This window comes from Vanacampus margaritifer, chromosome 9 (assembly GCF_051991255.1).
Source record: "Vanacampus margaritifer isolate UIUO_Vmar chromosome 9, RoL_Vmar_1.0, whole genome shotgun sequence".
Taxonomy (NCBI): domain Eukaryota; kingdom Metazoa; phylum Chordata; class Actinopteri; order Syngnathiformes; family Syngnathidae; genus Vanacampus; species Vanacampus margaritifer.
This window is the reverse complement of record NC_135440.1, coordinates 8078216-8103676: the sequence shown is the minus strand read 5'-3', so window position 1 is coordinate 8103676 and position 25461 is coordinate 8078216. Positions and strand designations below refer to the sequence as shown.

Here is a 25461-nt window from a genome sequence, read left to right as displayed (position 1 = left end):
CAGTTAATTTGCATTAAAAATATTTTTACTGGATTATTGTTGCCCAAAAAATGTAGCTTGTGCCATTATAACGTTTTTTGAATCTGCTAAATATTACAATGCATAGCCAAGTGACAAAGCTTATTACAAAAATATATATATATGACGCGTTTAATATAACAATATGCATATAGCCAAGTGACAGAGTTTATTACAAAAAATAAATAAAATCAAATAAAAGACACGTTTAATCTAATGCATATAGCCGAGTGACAGAGCTTATACAACAACAAAAAGATCGCGTTTTGTCACAAAATAGATTGTGAATGTGAATAGAATGTGAAGTGAGAATGATGAAGATACTGACGATTACTTTGACGTTTTTCATTCACTTCTCCTCCTGCTGCTGGTTCTTCCTTTTCAGTACCTGTCTGATCTCAAGCCGGCACACGCCGAGAGTCAATAGAAGTTAACAAGTCCTCTAAACTTCCCTGATCCTTTTGTCTCACTAAGGACACAAAGGAGGGGGAAAATACTCGGCTTTGAAGTATATAAAAAGCCTAAAGAATGCCGGCAGAGTAGATTTAAAGTAGCCATTGATTCCTAAAACCTGGCTTGAATGGAAAGAATGGAAAGGGATGAGGATTTATGGATAAATTATACAGTGGATTTGTCAGTTAAAATATCGGAACTGTCTGGAAGACAAAGCCACATGCTGAGGATTAATGGTTGCTCTGGACCTTTCATTATGCGCCCTCTTTTCTTTGCCCTTGACAAATTGGATTTTGGGGATGGGAAGGTCGCCTGGCCCTTTGTGTCTCTTGACCAGTTTGGAGCAATTCATTATGCGGCGGGGTGAGGGAAAGTCTCCATGTGACCATGCAGGCCGGTGCGTTGCACTGTCCTCACAGCTGCTGGATTTCTCTCACACTCACACGGGCGGGCACGCGCGCGCGCGCAAACTCAGGACCACTCTCCTCCCATCTGATCCACACTTGCATCCCGGGCTGGGGAGGGGGTGGTCAGAGGATGGTGGGAGGTGGAGGGGGTTACCTTGCCTGCACCCATCACTAGAAAAGCGGGGTGCATAACGCCACCGCGTCACTTTGAGGGCGGATATTGGCCGGTCCTCCACATCTCCTCTTCCTCCTTGAACCCTCTTCCCCGCACTCTCTCACTCGGCTTCCATCAGCCTTCATGGTTCTGATCTCACCCCACGCCATGCAAGCCACCCGGGCGTCCACCACCGTCAGTGTGGTTTCAGACTGTGGAATCCCGGCCGGGCTCCGGATAGGTCCGGTTCCTGGCGTCTTTAAATTGGGGAAGTACCTGTCAGATCGCAAAGAAGTTGGACCCAAGAAAAAGGTAACTTCAAAATTGTAGGAACATTATTATTATTATTATTATTATTATTATTATTATTATTATTATTATTATTATTTCACTTTGTGCGACTTTAGCTCGCTCATGCAACTCTATATGGCATTATTGCATCCGGGCATTCCAAAAAGAACACAATAATTACAATTGTACTCACGTATTTTTTATTTTCTTTGTTTTTAATATTCTATCATGCATGCAACATATATGTGCATCTATGATCTATTTTCTTGTTAAAATGAGAAGAACTGAATTTGGGGTTTTAGTACACTGTCAAGCTCAATCTCTCTTATTAATCGGTTTGGCCTGTCAGGCTGGAAATAATTGAGCCCAATAAGTGGCCAACTTGTCAGTCTGGGCGTCTACTTAACCGTTCTAATGGGCGAGCCGGCCTGCTGTGTGCGGCATTCATACCCTCAGCAGCCTCACATTTTCCTGCCTGGCGGGCCTGTTATCCCGATGAGTTGTTTAATTTTAATGGAATCTGGCCACAGAAAGATGTCACTGAAGCTTGGTGTGGTGAAAAAAAAAATTACAATTATTATAACGTAAACAAATGTTTGTAAACAAATATTTGCAGAGTTTCTACCCCCCCAGCTAATTGTCACAGTCTTATTTAGAGAGAAACAATAGTTAGTAATTTGCCCCGATAAATGCAGCCAGTTATTGTTGAGGCTGTCAGTGGTGGTGATTGATGCATCTAAATACTTGGCCCCGGGCTTAAGGCGTTCATCAGGTGCAATCTCCGTGTCAAATGTCACGCTTGAATCTTTAATGTCCTTGAACAGTTTAAAAACGCTTTGACACTCCTCAAATTCGTTTCCCATATCAACTCAATTAGGCCTGTGTGTCATTCACTTTAGTAAATTATCAGCAGAGCGGATAAAGACGCATTAAGCGGGTTTTGGTCATGCGTGAGCGCAGCACCTCTGGTGCCATATAACACACGCTTATTTGAGTTATGATATTGAGAGGAATCGATACAGATCGAATATAAAATAATTAAATAAATAAAAACAACAGACCGGAATAAATATAATTAATTTCTGAAATTGATCTTGGCAGATTCGCTTGGTGCGGGAAGAGTTTGTGGATGAGTCCGGCTGTCCTGTGTCAGATTGGATCGGATACATCCGAGCCGCCAGAAACAGTCAAGAACAAAATCTTGAGGCTGTGTCTGATTTACCTGGCGGACAGGTAAATATTCACACCACGTGTGTTTTCTTGATCACGTTAATTTGGGCGTTTCGTTTAACTTTTCTCCATTATTTTTTTCCAAGATATTTTACCGCGTGATGAGACAAATTCCAGCAGGAGAAGAGCTCAGTGTTTGGTACTCGAACGCTTTGGCCCAGTGGTACGACATGCCCACGACGGCCACCCCCACGCACGACGAGAAAGGTAACTGCTGCGGAATTTCCTCCCAAACTTGGAATGTGTAATAAAAAAAGGACAACTTATAATTGAGGGAAGCAAATCATGTTAAAACATCAAGCAAGTTAAGTCTCATTATTAGGGCCCATCACTGCACTGTTAACGGTCTTTGCCCTTTTTAATCACATGCGGATGGAAATCAATTAAATATCGTCATTTTCCTCAGGCAGCCTTTTCAAAACATTGATTGAAATCTTTAGCAATAGATAAACAAAACATAACTCTGTGGATACCGCCTGCCTGTGAAATTAAATTCATTTAAAAATAAAATAGAACTCTTAACGTTTAGAATCAATTAATTCCGATGTAATGAAAATAGATCCCCTTTTCTCTCTCATTTTGTGATGGTGGTTTTTAAGGGATTAATCTAAATCCTTGTAATCTCAACAAAACTCCAGCTCATTTGGAGTTAATCCGTTTAAAAATGAAGATTATCAAGAACATATAAATTCTTGAACAATTGATTATTATTTTAGGCCAGTGCTAACAAGTCCGATCAACAGATCTGAAATCAACAGATCACTGTTTGAAATTTTGGAATTCAAAAACAAAACGAAACAAACAAAAAACAAAATAACAAAATAATAATAATAAAAAAACAAAAACTGGCAAGTCTCCGAGGGCCCGAAAAAAGAAGAGGTTGCTGATTCAGTCGGGGGTTAACGAATGTCACGGTGCCATTAATATTCATTTATTCAAAAGCAAATAAATTCAAAAACAAGTGCTTCACGGTAAATTAGGTGCTGCGTTAAGGTATTGTGACCTAATGAATGCTAACTTTTATGTGGGGTGTATATTGCCCTGATTCCGGGCTCAGCACACCGTGTATTCTCTCCTGGACATACGCTGGCTCCCATTATTAGGCGTCAACAGATGGGCCGGCGTCATTGTTTCTGCAGACTTGCGATTTCAAGCCACAGCTGCTGTCACTTCCACGGGAAAAAGCCCAGAGAGGAAAAGTAGAACCTTCAATGCATCGCCAGATTGGGCTGGGCGTTTGCTCTTTTGATGGGGTCCGTTAACAATGGCCGGGGTGAGGATTACAAAATCATTACATCTATATCAACCTCTGAATACTCGCCTGGGAGTCGTTAAAAAGATGACTCGCCCTGGCTGTCACATTTTGCATCTCCCGGAAATAGATCTGACAATATGGCCTGATTTGTTCAACGAATTATTTTAAAGGGAAAATGCCCTCAAATAATAAACGACATATACACTATCCTATTCTTGAGTCTTAATTCTGCCACTAATAGTCGATAATAATTTGGGAGTCACATTCAAAATTTGAACGAATGAATTTTGATTTCAAATGGTGATTCATTAAAGACGATTGATATTACATCCCCATTATTGTAGTGCTTGAGGTCTGTTTGTTTTAATTAGAACCTCTCGTGAAGCTAAATAAAGTAACCAATATTTCCGAATCACTTTTGCAATGCAGCTCTGAATGAACAGCAAATACTAAACATTTAAAGTAAAATAATCCCTTTCATATTATTATTGTTGTTAGCAATTTAGATGTTGAGTGTGTGTATTGATTATCTCATACATCCTATAGGCCCATAATTTTAATAATTGCTATTTATCTTATTTGGATACAACATAATACATATTCAGCACAGGTTCTCAGACTTGTAAACATTTCGTATGGATCTATGTGCATTGTGCGAGTCGCATATGAGTATTTAAGTCACCGTCACTTTATTTATTATTATTATTATTATTTTAAATAATTTTCATTACCATTTTTTTTTTATGTGTGCAGGTGAAGAGCGTTACATCTGTTGGTACTGCTGGAGGATCTTTAAATACCCCAACACCCTCAAAGCCCACGTCCACTTCCACTGCGCTCTGAGCAATGGTCGCGGGTTCGTGAACAGCGAGCAAGCCAGAGGCACGGAGACCTTCAGCAGGTCTCCAAAGTCTGGAGACATCCCCAACACATCTTCCTCACCCAGGAGTTCTCATAACATCTCCTCCATCTCCGACTCCAGCAGGAGGTCACTGACCTCACCCTTTCTGGGCAAGGCCGGACTGGTGAAGAAAAGCAGCACCGAGGAGCAGGACAGAGCCCTGGACATGAGCGTCACGTCGGCCCGGAACCAAGGACACATGCTCGGCTTCGGCGCAGCATCCTCGATGCTGAGTTCCATGGGCTTCCACCCCGGTGTCCGCTCCGCATTCAAGCCAACAGGCGTCGTGAAGGTCCCGGTCGGTGACGCGCACAGAGAGGACGCCAGCTCCAAGATGGGCGCTTTGGGATTCGGTAAAGTCATCGGGAACATGAAACCGATACGAAACCTGGTGGGCGAGCCGCTAAACGGAAACGCAAATCCCGCGACTAAGTGCGCCCCGGGGATAGTTGACTCTCCCGGCATGGTGCCTTGCGCCAACGCCATCAGAGGTTTCCCACTGCTCCCTCACATAGAGGAAACGTCGGCTTTCAAACACGTCGAGAGTCGAGTGCACGCCGGGCTGTCCCCGTCTCGGTACCCGCACATGCACCCCCACTTTGAAAGGTTTTCTCTGCCCAACTTCGACGGCGTCAAGACTTACGGTGGAGACTGCAACATCCCCCTGATGCCCTTCACTGTTTACAACGGGGAGCTTCTGTACAGTTCGCCCTATTACCCTCTCAAGTTCCACTTCAGCAACCTCCTCAAGTACCCCGAATCCATGCCCTACTTCGGAGCGCCCTCCCTAAGCCAAGATATGAGCACGATCACCAACATCGACCGGGAGATAGCCATGCACACGCAACAGCTGTCTGAAATCGCCAATGAGAAAAACCGGACCAGGCTGGACCCATTGCCTGCGGGCAGCACCAGCAACGTCAGCACTGGCAAACCAAAAAAAGGACACTTGTGTTTGTACTGCGGTAAACTCTACTCCAGGAAATACGGCCTGAAAATCCACATGAGGACTCACACCGGCTACAAGCCGCTCAAGTGCAAAGTGTGCTTCAGGCCCTTCGGGGATCCCAGCAACCTCAACAAGCATATTCGGCTCCACGCGGAGGGCAACACCCCCTACAGGTGCGACTTCTGCGGCAAGGTTCTAGTACGGAGGAGGGATTTGGAGAGACACGTCAAGTCCAGACACCCCGGCCAGAGCGTCAAGAAGATAGACGACAAGGCGGGCCTGTTTGATGACGCCGAGTTGAAGAGCGACAATGACAGCGACGTGGACGTCTGCTTCACTGACGACCAAAGTGAGCCCGAATCCAGCAAGAATAACGAATGAGACATTCCCACAAAAAAAGAAAATAAAAAAAAATCTCATCAATTAAATGGCTTTAAATCATTCCCTCGACAATTTATTTAGGCCTACAACCGTCATTTTGGACCATTCCAACCAGTTTAATGAAAATATATTGAAATATATTTTATGCTGTTTTCTTTTTTCTTGTTTTAAATCTCGTAATAATAGGCTATGTAGGCCTATCCCTCAACTGTACAAAAGCAAGTGACGTCATTGACGCGGACGATCGAATTGAAAATGTGTTGAAATGAAAAATATGTTTGACGCACTGTCGGTTTTCTAAATACAAAATGTTCTAAATTTAAATGCCACGATTTTACAACTTTTTCTACCGTTTTTTTCCTTTTATGCTTCATAAAAGGCTTTTATACAATAATATGGACACTCCATTCCTGGCACAAAACTGTGTAATCCCCCCTTCCCCCAAAGTAGCCTAGGTTTATTTTGGTTTTACAGATAAAATGGACATATATAGCCTGCTATTCTCAACAGTCACATTTCCCTGACAACGATCTCAACTGCACTTTAAGGAAAACCTTTACTTGCAACAACAGCTGCCAGATAATTATTTTGACAATTATTTCCCTTTCTTCATTTAAGACCCAACTCCTTGCGCCTCTCTACACTACTTAAATTTGCACTTTTTTGCCGATGCATGCTGTTCTTAAAGAAGTAAACAGCTGTGTTTATTTATGGAATTATTTCTGAGAGAAAAAAATGTATTGCTCTATGTAAAGATATGTAAAGTATGATATTTCACAATACGGTGTTGTACAAGCGTGTTTATACGTCATATTGTCAACGAGGACAATGTTTTACCCTGGTTCTATGTGGTTGTCTTTTTTTGAAATAAATCCGACAAAAAGGTATGTGTTTTTCCAATTAATTCATAAGAGCAATTAAGACCGTGCACGGTTGCAAAAATAATGATCATTATCAACCGCTCTAAATTTGATTTTCTGCTTTGGATTTTTTTTAAAGACAGTTTTTAACGTTCCTATAACAATATTAACAAAGTTTAATAATAATAATAATAATAATAATAATAATAATAATAATAATAATAATAATAATAATAATATACTGCTGCGTTCATGTCACTCGTATTTACTGTTTATATGATTGGCCATGCATCCGCCTTTGTTTGCCCCCATATAACAAAGCCAACATCTTGCAATGGTGCTGTGCGTGCACTTGCCAATGCAGGTGCACAACATACTTAAATGACGTAAAAGTTAGAAGTTAAAGTGTGACCTTGATGTCCGTTTTGAAACAATTTGTTTTCATTTCCAAGGCAATCGACAGGTTGTCTTCGTTCCAGCATTGCCATGGTAATGGCGCGGGACAAGCCAATAAAACAGAGAGGGACATTGACTTTTTTTTTTAAATTGAACAATATGTTCTGATTGGACTGATTAGGATCATAAAATGGTTAAATATTTTATTCCATATTGGTCATTTGACCAAAATTGGTTAAATATTGACTGAGGTTAATATTTCAATTGCCCATTCGTTAAAATAATAGACAATACGCATTTTAGATTTGAAAATGCTATAAATATTAGTCAATTCTCAGAAATGTAGTCTAATCTTATAACAAGACAAGTGACAAATATACAGATTTGACCTTTATCTCAATGAATTTAGGATGAATAATAATTTAGAGGTGCCGTTACAAAACACTGGCTATATACAGTGATGGCCCTTCATGACTCTTGTTGTCTGACTTCCACAAATCATAGCAAACCCACAAACCATAAACCATACCATTTTGGGGCAAAGAAAGAGTTCCTCCTGCCTTATCTTCACCATGCAGGCATGCATGATGTGATGTAAAGTGATGTGATGCAAGTCTGACAAGGAAGCAGAGTTGTGACGATGACGTTATGATAAAGGCACTGTGACACTGGCATCATTGCCTGCCTGAGTTTGAGTATGATTTAAAAAACGGAAGAAGAAAAAAACACCACAGTGCATACAGTGCATAGCAGGTAGCGCAACACGCTAGCACTACCCATTTCAGAAAAGCTAAATAATTTTATTGTTTTCTTACAGTAAGTAACCAAAAAATAAATAAATATTATTAGTGAGAGGTCATAGCAAACAAGATCACTAGTTGGAGGGAATATTTACCCCAAACTGATACCTCCTTAATAAGACCACAGAAATATGTCAAATGAAGCAGTGAAATCAAAGTAAAATAATAATAATAATAATAATAATAATAATAAAACATCTTCACTATCATGCTGTTCCAGCAAGAAAAAAATATTTTCTAGAATGAAAAATAATTTCAGGTGAAAATTGCTAATCCACTTAAAGCATTCTCTTCGGCCTAAAATGACTTGCATGCACAGGAAAGCTCTTTCATTGAACTTAAGAAAAAATAATTCAAATAATTTATACATTGTTTCATGATGTTCTTTAAGAATCTCAGTGGTGTCCAAACTATGGGGCGGGGGCAATTTGCGGCCCACTGTCCATTTTTTTTTAACGGCCTGCAGCATATACCAAAAACTTTTGACAAGGACCGCAATGCTGTTAAAAAAAAAAGTGGTTGGTGGCAGCATTAGAAGTGTAGCTGCATGTCGAAAAAGTAGGGGGGACATTTTTAATAGGGACGACTACTGTACGAATAATATATATATATTTTTTGATATGTAGAGACACAAAAAAATATATTTACAGCTATAATACTGACATGATTACTCTACATAACACTGTGGAGAACAAAGATAATTCAGTTTCAGAAACAAAATGTTTTCCTCTATTTTCTGCTTAGTGCCAAGGTCCGATTTGAGAACATCTACTGTCAGCTGTGCACAGATTGCTCTTGTTCTGGTTCAGAATCTGGAGATGGGATGGATTCAGCTGCTGTTCAGTGGTGGGGTGGGTCTATTTTAGTGGGATGCAGGGCCACAGGTCACTCCAAAACAATAACAAAAAACAAAACAAAACCCCTAAACAGTTGGCCTGATCACCTTTAACAGAAAGCCTTGATGTAGCAGTTTTTCAAAATAACAACATTATATAAACAATAATTGCTTGATAATTGCCTGATTGAGGAGTGTTATCATGTTTATTAATAAGTTAAAGTAAAAAAAAAAGAAGATGAAAGTGGCCTTTGCATCTTTCTCTTTTTCTGTATGTGGCCCTGAGAGTAAAAAGTTTGGACACCACTGGCCCCTCTTAATGTATTTGGGTTGGGTCTATGTTTTGGTCCAATTGAACTGTCTTGGGTTCACTCAACTTAATTTATACAGGGTGTTGCAGTTTAGTCTAAAACTAACCCAGTTAAAACTCACACCTGCAGACAATTTATCACATTAAGACAATCCTTTTCAGACTACAGTTTATGTTTTCACATGGAATATTATATGGATTTTTGTTTTGTTTATGTTATCGATTTATATTTTTTTTATTCTGTTTGCTTTCAATGATAGTATGTTCGAAACTTCAACTTGTAGTCTTCAATGAATCTACCATGTACTGTACTGTATATCTTTTGGAAAAAGGGAGGATACCAGAGTACTCAGAGAAGACCCACACCAGCACACAGAAAACATGCAAACTCCACACAGAAAGGCCAACCAGGTGGAGACACACACCTTGTAGGTCCGATTTTACCTGTGTATTGAATTAACTTACATTCATGTGGTGAAAAGTTTGGTCTTGGGTGTAAATCTTGATCTTATGCTGGACATCAATGGCAGGCCAAGGCTAAGATGTCCCCAGCCAATGATTCATTCTCGTCTATCGTGTGTCCTTGAGCAAAGCAAGTCTTATTAGCCGTTTGTCAGCACTAACCTTCCCTCAGACGAGAGGTCACAAAGACATTGTAGACGTTTGTTGCACTCCAAGCGTTTCCTGTAGTGATTTTCATAAGGTCTCTGGTTGAACAATCTGGTAGGTTATTTTGTGCAGGGACACAGCAACTCCAATCATTGCAGAAAAGACTCAGTGTTGTGTGCACATATGTGCTAAGCAGTAACAGGAGGAACAATGAGGGAGGTCAGGGCTGTGATTCTATATGACTTGCAAAGGTTAGCCCTTTGTAGCTACATGTACGTAAGTGTTAAGACCTGCCTTGTGGATAACAGATGCTTAGTACAGGGATGAACCCCCCCCCCGCCCCCCGCCCCATTCAAATATTCGTATTATCTTAGTTAGCCCCCCACTGCCCCATCTTAAAAACATTATTATTATTCTGTTGGAGGATTTATGTTTTTTCATATTTCTCCCCGTTTTTCATGGAAAACACACAATTAATGTTTATTAGCGTTTTTCTTTTTTTTAAAGAATTTTATTGGATTTCAATTGGTGTCAATTATATGTGGATTTTCACTATGCACGGGATGGCCCGATCACTATCCACCACAAATAGTGAAGGTATGGGAAAAAGGTGTTTTTTTTGTACCTCTGTGAAAAAAAACAAAAAATACAACTTCAAATTCTCACCACCAACACTGGAGATCAAATTCGTACCCTTTTAATGTAGCAAACTAACATCTTAACTTACAATAAATACAGTAAGCAGTAAGGGTATGTCAACACGGCCAAAAATTATTGACGTTAATATGTTTTATGCAGCATCACTAGTCTAAGTCTTCTGGTTAATATTGCGTTAGTGGAATATGAGTTAAGCAGCAAAATCCAGTTCGTTTTTATCTACCTTATGGGCGGCCATTTTGCCACTTCCTGTCAACTGAAGATGACATCATAGTTGTTCTGGTCTCAGGTAACAACCAATCACAGCTCAGCTTCAGAAACCAGGTGAGCTGTGATTGGTCACTGTCTGAGCCCTGAGCATCTGTGATGTCATCTTCAGTCAACAGCAAGTGGCAAAATGGCCGCCCCCTGAGATGGATTAAAACGGCTGGATTTTGCCGCATAACTCATAGTCCACAAATGTAAATTTTAATCAGAATGTCATGTTTAGACTAGTGAGGTCACATACAGTATAACATATTATTGCCAAGAAATGTTTCAAGTTGACTTCCCCTTTAATGTCAGTCACCATTCGTGATCGCAATGCTGTTTTGACAGAAAAAAAAAACATAGTTGTGATATCTATTTTTGCTTTTGGTATTAAGTAAAAAGAAAATGTCTTTACAAACATTAATTGATGATGTCACTTTGTGAAGTAACACAGCCTTAATGTTAACCACCTGTAGAGCAGTACTGTACATTTTTCCTGGACAAGGCATTAATAGAGAAACTCACTAACAGTAATGTTGACCAATGTGGTTTTGGTTGTGACCTACCTGCACAATTCTACACTAACTAATATTAGTAACTAATATAGCTAACTAATAACAATTTACTAGTTCACTGCCAGCCCAGCAGAAATAGATCTTTTGACATCTATAACCGTCAATGGTAGCGAGTTGAGTTTTAACATGCATGTGCGTGTACTGTGTTTTAATAGATAAGCATTTTCAACCTTTACATGGAAACAGCAATGTTCATTTTAGGACCATTTTCCAATTGTTTGCATTTTAAGCTTCAAAAGGAAGAAATTACTCAATTTTTGTTACGCCTTGTAACGCGTGATGGTTTGGGCCGAGTACAGCCATTGACAGGCGCTACTGGATAGCCAAATAGGGAGCAAAAATTAGTTGAATGTCCACATGTAACTCACTTTATAAAAAATGTTTTGGTCGCTGTCACGCATCATGAAGAAGTGTAAAATTATGTATACAACCGTTCAGGTCCATGGCAGAAAATACATTGTGGTATAAACCATGTGGCGCGGTGCCTACTATAGATTGTTACAGCCTCACCCCCTACTGGAGGAAAAAATACCCCCACAACTATGAATTTAATCTTCTTTTTTTTTTAATTATAATTTTTGGGGGAAGTTCACCTCTGTAGAGGAGGTAATCTCTCTGACAAAGTGAGCACCACTGCCACCTACTGTAGTGGATGCACAATTACAGTTTATTCTAGTACAGCAAAAACAAAACAAAAGAAATCATGCTCCCCGGGCTCTGAATAGTATAAAAGAATGATTAGAATGAAGTTTTTCAAAAAAAACTCTTCGTAGTGCATTTGAAGGTTGTACACAATGGCTATGCCATTATGTGATGAAGCATCTCTGACAGAGAGACAGTGGATGCCCTCTTCTTTACCAGATTAATGATGCTGAGTGACTGCTCTGCTGCAGGTATTTCTGGACATAAACACAGGTAGAGCCATCACGCACAACTGGTCAGACAATTCTTGAAAGATATGGAACAAACGGCATGACATCCACACGACATAAAAGCCGGCTGACAGAGTAACGAGGACTGATGTTGCCACCGCTGGCAGCCTGTTCTCCTGGAGCAGGTAAACCAGGTAGCGTAAACACACTGCTGGTTTCCCAAAGTTGCACAGGGGCGAATGAAATCTTTGCATACATGGAAAACCACAGAAGGTACCATGAGGACAGAGTGATGGAAGTTGACATTCATGCGCAACTAACTGGAGGGAGGCAAAGAGAAGGACATCAATGGACAGGAAAACAGACAGCTGTGCATGTGAATCAATGCATCGTCTAACATTTACTGCCTTTGGAACTGTCCCCTGCTCTGCTTTAAAGGTCAGAAAATTCATCTTGTTTTTGCGGTGCACTGAATGCTCTTTTTTTTGCAAGGAAGATTAGTAATCACAAAAGCAGCAAGAGAAAACAAGCTGACAAGATAGGCTCGGATTGATCAGCAAGCAGAAGCAGTTGATGGATGGAGCACAACTTCAGCGGGATTAGTCCCTGATTTGGCCTCAGTGTGTCAGTTGTGATAGCAGCAGGTAGAAGGTTGGGACTGTGACACACCAGCTGTGGCCCACTGGTACCCACTCCTCCTCCATCCCTCCACCACCTCTGCAACACATACACATGCTAAACAGGCCACTGTCTCCGCAGCCTCCCCACATTCAGCTGCAAATGAGCCCGCTCGGGGCCCCAGCCCTGTCTGTTTGATGTCATGAATAATGAGCGATGAATTTTCATCTGTCCAGGTTTGTGAAAACTAGAATACCTATTGTTCGGCTCCCTCACATAAAGCAGTCAGGTCTGAGAGCTCAGGAGTCCATTCATGTCCAACTTATAAACAAATCTACAATTCAAATCTAAACATTAGCAGACAGATTTGCTCAAATAGGCAGTTTGAACATTGTGGCTACATTAGACTCCACATATACATCTACAAAATAAACAGTAGCCAGGTTTCCATCCAATTGTTTCAAATGTACTGAAAATGCGCAAAACGGACATGTGACTTATGTCAATTTTCATCTGTTCTTCTTTTGCAAATATTGAGAGGGTACTCCGTCGCTGTAGGTGGCGGTATACACCATAGAGATGGGATCCACCAGTACATTAAAAGAAGAAGAAAAACAGGAAGTGACTGCGCCGTCTGATGACGTCGTTTGAGTCTGTGTTTGTAATTCTTGATAAACCGTAGCATTTCTTTGCTGTTTTCCATCTAAAAATCCATTAATATTCACTTCTTTAATTAAATCCCAAAATATTTCCGTTTTGTCGTCCCCCCAAACATACCTTACTTTATCATCCGCCATTGCTTTGTGACTACAAACATGTATACGTGTGACGTAATATCCGGTCAAAACGTGCGACGTGTATCCAGTCTTGCCAGCGGTTGTTCGCAAAACGTGTTTCCATAGCCAAAATTCACATTTTCCTTTTTTCGATACGCTTCAAAATCCACCACCTCCAAGCGCAAAAACTTTTTTGTGTATTTTGGGCCCTTTTTCGAATTTCTAGCATTTCCATTCAGTTTTATTTTTGCATTTTTTGAAAATTCGAATAAAAATGGGTGGATGGAAACCCCACTAGTGACTATCTGATTCATATAGCCTCCTGTAGAGGCTCATATGTTTTACATGAAACGAAATGCATCCATTTCATTGTGACTCAAGTGTCTTGTGTTCAGTTTTGTTAGTAATCCTAACAGTTTACCATTTTCAAGATTTTGGCATGGATTCAGCCATGTACCCCACTAGACTAGATCCACCCGTGCACTGAATAACGACCAAATCTCCACATCTCCACATTCAGAACCAACAAACTGAAGTAAGCTGACCATTTTTACAGGGTCATTAATTTTCGTAAATAAGACCTTGATACAGAGAAGAAAGGGGAGGAAAGACATTTTATTTTTAAAATTTAATTATATTTATCCACTACATTATTATTACTATGGACGGTACAGATACCAACAGGTACCCGGCAGGTACCCAGCACTCAATACCTCTTGTGGCCCTTTTACAATCAGGAATTAGAAGAATGGAAAATTGGCATTAATTTTTAATGAAAAATTTTAATCGCCTGATGCCCCTAATTAAAAAAAGAAAAGATTATTAAAAATTAGGGGCGTCAGACGATATATTTTTTTAATTGTAATTAATCGCATGACTTCAATAGTTAACTCACAATTAATCGCAAATTAAATTATCTGTTCCAAATGTACAATAAAAAAATTATAGGTTTTCATACTCTTGTTAACAAAAGTAGAAAAAAATGTGAAAGTAATAGAAATAGTATTAATACTGAATTTTTGACCTCAATGGCAGTGAATGAGTTAAGAATAAGTTCCATATTCCTCTTTTTTGTTGTACTGTACTGTACTTTGACCTCATGTTCTGTAGACAGTCATTGCTTATAACAAAAAGATATACAATGCAATGTGATTAAATAGAGAAAATAACAGTATCAAAAAGCACACAAGACTGGGTGAGTGCTATTCATGTAAGAATATGCACTTATCTGAGAGATGTTTTTGATTACTATATCACAGTAATGCAATTACTGGTAACACTAACTAGTATTACTACAGCTACTTTTCGTTTTGTTTTCCTCATCTAAATCACCCCTAATCGACAACCATAAGAATAGTTTGATACAGCGGTATGTAGGTGTCATAATCGTATGATTGTACTAATGTGGCTAGTGTATATGCACAATGTAAAACAGTTTGTTTTACAACTTTACAAGTTCAACGTTTAGATGGAAGATGGTCTGTGAAAGTGGCAGGTCTAGTAGCTACCATTGACTAATTGGCATGCTCGAAGTTGGATTTAATTGAGGCCCACAGGCAGCTACAAGCTATTATTGAACCCTAAGAGAGATACATTTAGCAGGTCAATTTTCCACCTTGTTACATTGTCAAAAATGCCTTTTCTGAAGCATTTGGATTCATTCTCTTGCATATGTTTGGTTGCTGGGAAGACTACATTAATACTTAAGTTGAATAAGCCCTCCTCCTCATGGTCAAGATCTTTATCATTGAGCTGTGTCAGTTGCAAAAGTTGTGTTGTGTATGGTCCATTGATTTCCCCATTACCTTCAGCCTACTAAACAACAAAGCGAATGACTGCTAAATGCACTTCTCATTATCATTGAGCTTGCTGAACAAGGTCAATGATGGCCAGCCACTCTCAACTATCCCCAAGGACAAACACTTGTTCACTATTGTATACAGTTTACCTTGTTTAAATGGAAGAATGAAGGTATATGAATTGAAAAAATAAGGCACACGTGATCATTTGAGTTAATCTGCTACTTCTCTATCAAAAATAAACAGCTGTATAAATTATATGCTTCATTCCACTTATGCTCCAAAGGTTAATAAACCACTTAATCATTATTATGGCTTAATGCACCTTTATTGCAAGCTAAAGAAGCTTTTAGAATTATGAGGGTTTTATTGTATGCACAACAGTATTCAGTATTTTCCTCAACGTTTAACAGTAGATATCTTTTTTAATTTGGGGAAGTAGTTCTGCAGAGATTCAATTAATGTATTTTGCATAGAAAGAGAAAATTTATTTTCCCTATTGATTACATCATATTTTTAGTGTTGTCTGTTGTCTCATTGGGCCAGGCTAGAGTTTTCACAGAAGAAGAATCAATGAGCCAGAATAAACAAATCAATAAATAGGCAAACTGTAAATGGATGAATGAATAAATTAATGAATAAATAAATAAAAAAATAAATAAAGAGTTTGTATTTATGCACGTATGCAAATTTATTTCATACAATGAAATATAAAAATTTACACAAACAAACTCTTGTCTAAGCACTCATTCTTTTTGTGTTGTCATTAAGCACCGCACTTGTAAAAGTGACCCTAGTGAGGCGTGACATCTGTGCCCAGTCCTCTTCAGTTTACCCCACAAATTCATTCAGGTTTGAGATGTAGCTGGATCATTCAGGGTGCAGTTCTCCTTTCTCTATATGAAGATGGTTGTCTTAATTGCAATGATGTCCCAATGCCTTTGGAATTGTTTTGTGCCCTGCTTGTGACTGATGACAGGAAATTCTACTGGAACAGTTTGACTTTAAGGGAAAGTCGAGTAAAATAAATAAATAAATAAATAAAATATTTATATTAATGTTTCAAGGCTCAAAATAACCTTTTTTTTTGGGGGGGGGGGGGCATATTGCCTTTATGCAACATCACTTGAGTTGAGGTTCAATTGCTTCATACATCTTTCTGCAAAACATCGTTCAACAATATTCCACAACAATATTTAACATAGAAGAAATTCTAATTTTGTCCAGGCTGCATCGGGATTTTTGTGAATATTTATTTATGCCACATAAATGTCTCTCATTACTCCATATTGTTAGATATCACATTATGAGTAAATGCTGGTGTAGCAGTAACTTTCTTAGCTTAGCATGAAGGTTTCTGCATCCGGAGTTGATCATCTCATTCCAGCAACTACAACAAACGCAAAACGCCATTGCGGTTCAACAAAAAAAGTATTTCACTTTAATTGCGCTCGAATCCTTTCCTTCACAAACAATGGGGGTTACAAGAACACCAAACCAATCATGGTGCAAAAAAAAAAAAAAACGGTCGGAAAAAGTTATTGCTACTTATTTTCCCAGCTCCCTTAGTTTACGACAGCCTCAAAGCAGGACGAACTAATGGAGCATAAATACTCAAATACTCAGAATTAATTTACATTAAACAAAATAACAACAAAAATAAAACGCCAAACATAGGTCAAGTAATTTGTAACTGGTCAACCAACATCATTCAAATGGAACACAAAGAGATAAACATATGCTCACATTTGAACAAAAATACATAATATTTTTCCTACGGCTCTAACAACTGGTCGCTCACATTGTCAACTACTAATGAAAAGCAGTCCTTAACACAGATGGTTGAAGAATAGTTAGCGCACTTACAACAAATGCAGCCGCAACCCTTTTAACAGATAGTTCGGTAGATAGTTTGAGTGTCTAAACTGAATGCTAAACAAATATCAGACAAACAGCTAACTTTTCTCACATCAATTACATGTAGATAATGGCGCCGCTGCCTGAGTGTTGTGTCGCCAACATTTACTTGCTTTGTCAATGCATGTGCATGTTTCTTAATTATCTTGGTGATTTTAATGAGTGCGTTTAAGCTTCATTTTCTTATTCTTTCTTGGTCGAACAGAAGCTACAAGAGGATATGCGTACAGTGGCTGTGTCCAAATGTCCACCCTTATCCCCTAACCCCTCATTTGCTACAAAGCCCCGCACTATATAGCGGCTTAATATATAGTGCCCTCATTCTGTTTGGCGATTTCGGTCAGCCACCTCACTACTTTCTCTTTGTTGCATGTCACGTGACTACCGTACCTGTCATGACGCACTGGCGCATACATCTCCGACTATTTATTGGGAATGAAAATGTTTTAAAACTGTACTTTATTTCTTTTGTTGTAAAAACTTTCAACTAAAATCAATTAATTATTTCCGTAGTATACTATATTTAATGCATCGCTTTGATCCTCGCGCCATGATTTTTTTCCCCATTCTCGCAATGCATCGTGGTCTTTATCATCCCGGTTGAGCGAGCATCCATGTTCACTACTCAGAATGCATTGTGGGTCATTTTGATGCCCTACATTTTCACTTCCTGGACATTCGGACACCCCTACAAAATGGCGTGACTCCTCAGTATGGCGCTATATAGAAAGTAGGGTGCACATTCGGACACAGCCAGCTTGTTGTGTTGTAAAGATTCACTTACCATTTCCCGCAGCACTTACAAAATAATAGTCTCTACACATTCCAGTGCATTTAACAGTCTGCAAATGACATTTTAGACGGAATGAAAGTTAGCTTCTCTCAGTAAAGGGGCACATGCCTGTTTTTATTTTTTATTTAATGACAGAATTCCGCCGTGGGTTGTATTCCCTGCATTAACACACTGTTGCCCGCTTCCAGTTTTGCTAGTCAGGGGTTCCATTTGGCTTGCAAAATCCACATTTTGATGCAAAAACTGCAATGCAAAAATCACACAATTTGAGCTTTGTGTTGTATGCACCCCAATTAATCTAAACAAGCCATTCTGATTAATATTAAACACAAGGGCTCAGATAACGACCGTCACGGCCCTTGAACATTGTGATGTAATTTTCAGTCGACAGCAAGTGACGAAAGGGCTCCCCCATGAGATTTTTCTTCTTAATTCATATACCATAAACACAATCTAAATCTGAATAACAGACTTGAGAGGGTGCATAAAAAATATTTTAAATCACCTTTTTGACGTGACTTCCCCTTTAAACATCGTCACCTTAAAATATTCCAAAATTTGGAGTGAATATGATTGGTCAGCTCTACAGACAGCATTGCATTGTTTTTATTTAATCCCTTAAATATATCTAGTTTTTTTTTCAGTTGAATTTGCTCACATTATGGTTCATGTAAAAGATTTGAGAAAAAAAATCTTAAACTGGCCATTTACCAGGGGTGTGGAAACTTTTTATTACTATAGTATATAAAGGAATATTTACCGCTGTTAGCCTTCTTGAAGTTGGGGGGAATGAATTTGCTGACAGAAACAGCATCCATATTTTTTTTTGTTTAATCCTGAGGGGACAATCATTACCAAACACTACAAAGGCGAACTATTTAAACCCTTGCTCTTATTGAAGGCTGATTGATATTGACTGAAGATGAGAAGTAAAAAAAAAAAGAAGAAAAGAAAGGCAGGAGAAAAAAGGAAACAAAAGCCATGATAGACACTGGGAGAAAACGTGGAGAAGAAAAAGAGAACGGATAGACAGAAAGAACAAGCCATGTATTGAGAAAGATGGAGAAGAGGAGGTTCTTTTGGGGTGCACTGGGCTGTGAGACAGGCCCATTCACTATGATCTAAACACTGCGTCCCACTGCGCATCGACGCTCTCACCCCGGCAGCCAACACTGGCCACAGACTCAAAAGTTAACCAGTCAACTCCATTACAGTGCAGGGGGCGTGTACAGACCTGCCACACCAAAGCCATTATGCCAGCCAGCCAAGAATATTAATTGCTTTTAAATGAAGTGGAAGTCGCTTTATTGGGTGTCTGGTGTTGGTTTGTTATCTGTGGGGCTGCAAAGGCCCCATTGCGCTTTGGTCTTGCCGCCTTTGAAAGCGAGACTGACTCTTGATGAGGTCATTGATCAGCAGGGGCTGTATACTCCCAGTGGGTTTTTGTGTGTCCTGCCCCTTTAACTACTCCTTTTGTATTCCGTCCATTGACTCTTCAATGCACTCCGGTCAATAAACATATTTGTTAATGATGTTTCCTCCCAAGACTCGATTTAGCTCAAAGCATGTTGTGGCACTGTGTGCTATCATTATTATTATTATTTTTTAGTAAACACGCAACTTGGAATGGATGTTGCAAAACTATTGGGCTCCAGAGGTATTTTAGAGTAAAACCTCAACTGCATAACAGATTACCAGATTATGTGGCAAAATCTCCTAACTGAAACAACAGGATATCATTAATGTGAGCACAACTCAATAAAACTTTCTCAATGGCTGTAGCTGTAACAAAACACATGACATAAAATATTACCAATAATGACGGACTACAATAACAACATTGAAGTCCCTGTAAAGGATTGTAAAGTCTTCTAAATTTGACAGACAAAAATGTTGCTAACAAATCTGCCAAATTTAAAGTGGAAGTCAAGTAAAAAAAAAAAAAAAAGTTCTATTCACTCCCACTAGTCTAAACAAGGCATTTGATTAATATTGCCTTTGTGAAAATTGAATTAAGAAGCAAAATCAACTGGTTTTTAATCCATCTCGGGGGTCGGCCATTTTGTCACTTGCTGTAGAATGAAAATGACATCACAGTTGTACAGGGATCAGCTAACAAACCATCACAGCTCACCTGTTTTCTGAGTTTGGTCTTGTGACGTTCGCAAGCTGAGCAGTGATTGGTTGTCACCTGAGCTGTGATGTGATTTCACAGTCGACAACAAGTGGCAAAATGGCCGCCCCTTGAAATGGATAAAAAACGTGGATTTTGCTACTTGATTCATATTCCACAAATGCAATATTATTGAGAATACCTAGAAGACCTTGTTTTTTGTTTGACTGCTGAAGTTAGTTTATGCCCCCAGCTATTGCTGTAAATTTTTGTTGCCACTTTTGTTCCTGGTATTTACCAGCTTTGCTGAGTATCTAAATTGTTCATTTTCTTGTATTATTTTTTGTCTAGCGTTGCTGTGAAATTTTGTTGATACGTTCAGATCCCTGTTGATAAGTCAATAAGTCTGTATATGGTTCCTTTGTTGCAACCTTGTCAGTCTCCCTCTTTAAAGGCTTTTAAAAAATCTAGTAAATAAGACTTCTAAATAACGAAAAATCAAGTACAGTAATTTTCTCCCCTCTCAAATGTTCAGGCCGTGTCCCTTGAATGTGCTGAAACCACATTGTCAATTCGTATAAATCACACCCACGCGTGTGGACTGACTCCAAGTGTAGATTTAGGGGAAAATGGGAATGAGGTATCGGCCCAACGCCAGCAATATGCACCAGCCCACGGCGTACAAAAAATATTTTTGTAGTAATATGTTAAATGGTTAAAACTAATAGGAAGTCCCTTATTTTGATTTACTTTGGAATTTGTCACAATTTTTTGGGCTCCTTTATTGAGGTCATACGATCTCCTCCTACAGAATTCATCTGATGGTCTTCAAACTTGCCATGTTTCATCTTAAGATGTTTAAGATTAAAACTTTCGTCGCACATTGTTGCCGTGGAAATGCACTGTTTGCAAAAAAAAATTGTTGTTTGTGAGGGTCTAAACATGTGCGAAAACTCATGAAAACTTGATGTGTCAAGAACATCAATATTTTAAAGATTTCTTGTGCCATTTTCAATAAATGAAACAAAGCATTTCTGGTTGTATGTTTTATATATATATATATATATATATATATATATATATATATATATATATATATATATATATATATATATATATTTGGGCATATGACATACATTATATATACCAATACATTATACCAATACTTTCTTAAAAAAATTAATATACATTTATTTAGAAATTAAATATACAAATACAAATATTGTAACAAAAAGCAACAAAGAAAAACAAGGTGGTAGACAGAAGAGGAGATGACAAAAAAAAAACTACAACCTCAAAATAAAATCTAAATGCCAAATTGGACCTACACAAGTTATGAGGCAAACTGCAGATGCAATTACTGTAAAATTGAAACAGAAAAAAAAAAAACTGTTAACACACTGGAAGAGAAACAGGAAAAATACTCAATTCGAGAGCCACCAACAATCAAAAGGATGGAGCTGCATTAAACTATTGGAACAGCTCGACATGTCCTTGTCACCACAGCTGCACTTATAAACCAGCTGATTGTAAAATGGGAAGCGGGTGCGCAACAAAGAGAGTCTGCCCACCAAGGTTGTTATAGCTAACAAAAACTAATGAAATAACTAAAACTACAATTGAAAAAAACTAACATTTTTGTTAACAAAATAAAATAAAAACAAAAATGCTTTCTTAAAAAAAGAAAAAAAATGAACTGAAACTACATTTAAGTTTATATAACTATAATTATAACAAAAACGCCCTTCGTTTTAGTTTTTGTCAATATCATATATGAACTCTGGTTCATTTTAAACCATACGAAAGGAGGAAGGTCAAATAGTTATTTGATAATTATAGTTTATTGTATTTTAGTCCACAATACTAAGTGACTATTTTTTATTTTATTTTTTTAAATCTTGCACTTGCAACCAATACTGTTGTTACTCTCCCTAGGAGTGGCCATCCTGCAAAGATGGCTGCAAGAGCACAGCTCAGAATGCTCAATGAGATGAAGAAAAAGTCATTTTCCATTTTAAGACTTTCAGAAATTTTTGCACGTGATAACATTTATTTTGAAAAATCTACAATAAGTCAAACATTAAACAAGATTTGATGCCACTGGAGGACACCACTGAGGAAGTAACTGCTGTCTGAAAATGATGTTGCTACAGGTTTGAAGTAAAACAACACCTAGATATTCCACAGCGTCACGGGAAAACTATTGCTACAAATGCCAAAACCAAACCAATGTTGAGTTGTTTGGAAGAAACGCTACACACAACAAATAACACAGCACATAACCACAAAATCTCATACCAGCTTTAAATTAAAGCAGAAAAGGCATTATCCTTTAGAGTGCTTACCTGCTCCAGGGCCTGGATGTATTGTTAGAATTGTAGTGGTGGGGGGTCACATTTTGAATGACAACTTAGAACAACATTTAGGAACTTCTCAACCTTCAATTTTTTTTTTTTATAATTCTGAGGAAGAAACATCGATTTAGAGCTAGTTGAAGGGTACCTTTGTTATGGCCTGAGCGTGTCAAAATTGGCGTGGTTGGATGACTCAAATGCAGGGAAGCAGAGCGTGGAAGTACTGTAGAGGAGGCAACGAGGAGGCAAACATGGAACTGACCGAAAAACAACAAGAAGTCCAAAATCTAAGCGTGACAAGACGTGGGGAAACGGCAGGGCATGACATCAACACACTCAGCAACAATGACAGCAACAATAGACCGACGAGGACTGAACAAAAGACAGGAGACTTCCGATGGACTTCCGACTTCCGGGTTTTACCCATCAGCGGCGTTTCCGGTCACTGCTGGCCGCGTTCCAACACTCGCACCCCCACCCCTGCCCCCCAACCGCTCGCTCCCGTTCATCAAGACGTCTCGGCTATCTGAAATGCTTCGGACACTGAGACAGACACTACACACTCGCAGCCTCGCACCCGTTGACGGGAACGCGCAACCGAGGGGCACAAAGGCGGAAGCGCAAGTACTGGGACGCGGCCCACACGTTGCAAACCGGAAACAGAAACAAAGTTGATGGGTGAAAACCCGGAAGTCGGAAGTCCTGCCTCCTCCGTGGCATATAGTCCATACACCAACACTAATTGACATGACGAGGCACACCTGGCCAAGACACAAGTGCCTGAGGGCACTGATTGGAAGGAAGGGTAGGCAACCACAGTTGGACCACAGAAAGCTTGACGAGACAAGGAAAGGACACAGGGACAACCCAGCCTTGTGAATTTGGACACAAGCACAGATCACACAGACAAAAATCAACAAGAACACCCAAAAACAAGCTAAAACCCAACCCCACAGAAACATCCATCCATCCATCCATTTTCTTTACCGCTTGTCCTCACAAGGGTCGCGGGGGTTGCTGGAGCCTATCCCAGCTGGCTTCGGGCAGTAGGCGGGGTACACCCTGAACTGGTTGCCAGTCAATCCCCACAGAAACATGACAGAGCAAATGTGGACTGCTTTATGGCATACGTCACTTCCTCCTTTCCCCATTAGTTACAAAAGATGTCTCCGTGAGATTGCTGCTGTCATGGCATAAGCTGCGTAACAGCCGAAAAAAATTTAAGTCTGAGGAGATAAAAAATAAAATAAAATAAAAAGGGAGGCTAGATGGATAAAAGGACAGTTCCGGCTCATGGGAACTGTGGTCTTCCTACATCTATGGTATCGCCATAATCGACAAAAATGGAAAGTTCCTTCTTTAAAACAATCTGTCTGACAACTAAAAATTGAAAGAAGATGGGTGATGCAACAGTACAATGACCCTAGCCTGACAAGCCAAACCCACTTTGTGCATGACGGCAATGGGTCTGGACAGCCAGCCGTCGGCCGCGTCTTGGCAAGGCAGGTTTATTTGTATAGCACGTTTCATACACAAGGCAACTCAACTTGCTTTACAAAAGGAAAGACAACACCTATAAGCATCAACAAACACAGTAGTTAACTGCATTCAGATCAAAGAAGAGAAAACAAAAGTAGGTTACAAAATGTACTATAAGAACATACATTGACAATGTTAAAGTTTACAAAAAAAATGAAAAGGGGGAAAAACACGATTTAAAACTGTTTAAAAGAGCTTAATCAGTTTTCATCCTGGATTTAAAAGCATCTACACTGAGTAGTAGTAGAGACAGTGTAAATCCTTAAGGACTGGAGTGATATGTTCTGATCCATTTGTTTTGGTCAGAACTCGAGCTGCAGCGTTTGGAATGAGCTGCAACTGTCTGATGTTTTTTTGAGAGAGTCCAGTCAGAAAACCGTTACAGTCATGGAGTCTGCTGGAGATAAAAACACAGATAAGCTTCTCTTGGTCTGCTTGGAGCATGCAGTCCTTCAGTCTGGCGATGTTTTTCAGCTGCAAAAAGGCTGATTTAGATATGCTGAAAGTCAGGTCCATTAGCACTCCAAGATTACGAACTTGGTCAGTGATTTCTAAAGACAGTGACTCAATGTGTTTTCTAAAAGCAATCCTCTTTTCTTTATTACAGAAAACAATGACCTCGGTTTTCTTTTCATTTAGCTGAAGTAAATTTGGGTTCATCCAGTTGTTAATTTGCTCTAGTGAGTGACACAATACGTTAATTGAACTGCTGTCATTTGGGGGCATTGATAAATACAGTTGTGTGTCATTTGCATAACTATTATAGTCAACATTGGTGTTCTGAAACATTTGATCCAAAGGTAACATATACAGACTGCACAACAGGGGTCCAAAGACTGACACTTGAGGGACCCCACGTTATGACCATTCAATCAGATTCAAATTTTCCAATGGTCACAAAGTAACTCGTTTTTTCCAAATAGGATCTGAACCATTTTAGAACTGTTCTATTTAATCCCACCCAAGTTTCCAGCCTGTCCAACAGTATATTATGATCAATCGTGTCAAATGCTGCACTCAGGCCCAATAAGACGAGCACCGATACCTTCCCTGCGTCAGTGCTCAATCATTAATTCCATAAACCTATTGCTTGTGCTCTCATTTATATACTTTTTTTTTTTTAAATAGAGACAGTGGTTGTCTGAAGTTCTGGGATTTTTGTTTGTGTAATGTTTTAACATTAGATCAGGAAAAAAATAGAATATCCTACTTTGGCATGTATTATTTATCCGACTAACTCCTCGTGACAATATGAGGGTGTTGTCACTGAAAATCAAACACAGTGTGTCCACCTCGGTGGCCTCCACTGAGCTGTGTCTGGGCCCTTGCAGGCTGTCAGAAGGACATTAA

At 39.2% G+C, this 25461-nt stretch overlaps 1 protein-coding gene across 1 annotated transcript; it reads left to right on the top strand.

Moving 5' to 3' along the window:
- Positions 1–1040: 1040 nt before the first annotated feature.
- On the top strand, positions 1041–6926 carry prdm13 (PR domain containing 13). The gene is made up of 4 exons (XM_077575863.1): positions 1041–1344; positions 2425–2556; positions 2640–2760; positions 4562–6926. The coding sequence occupies exons 1-4, from the start codon at positions 1177–1179 to the stop codon at positions 6037–6039; spliced, it is 1899 nt and encodes a 632-aa protein (XP_077431989.1). The 5' UTR covers positions 1041–1176; the 3' UTR covers positions 6040–6926.
- The last annotated feature ends 18535 nt before the right edge of the window (positions 6927–25461 follow it).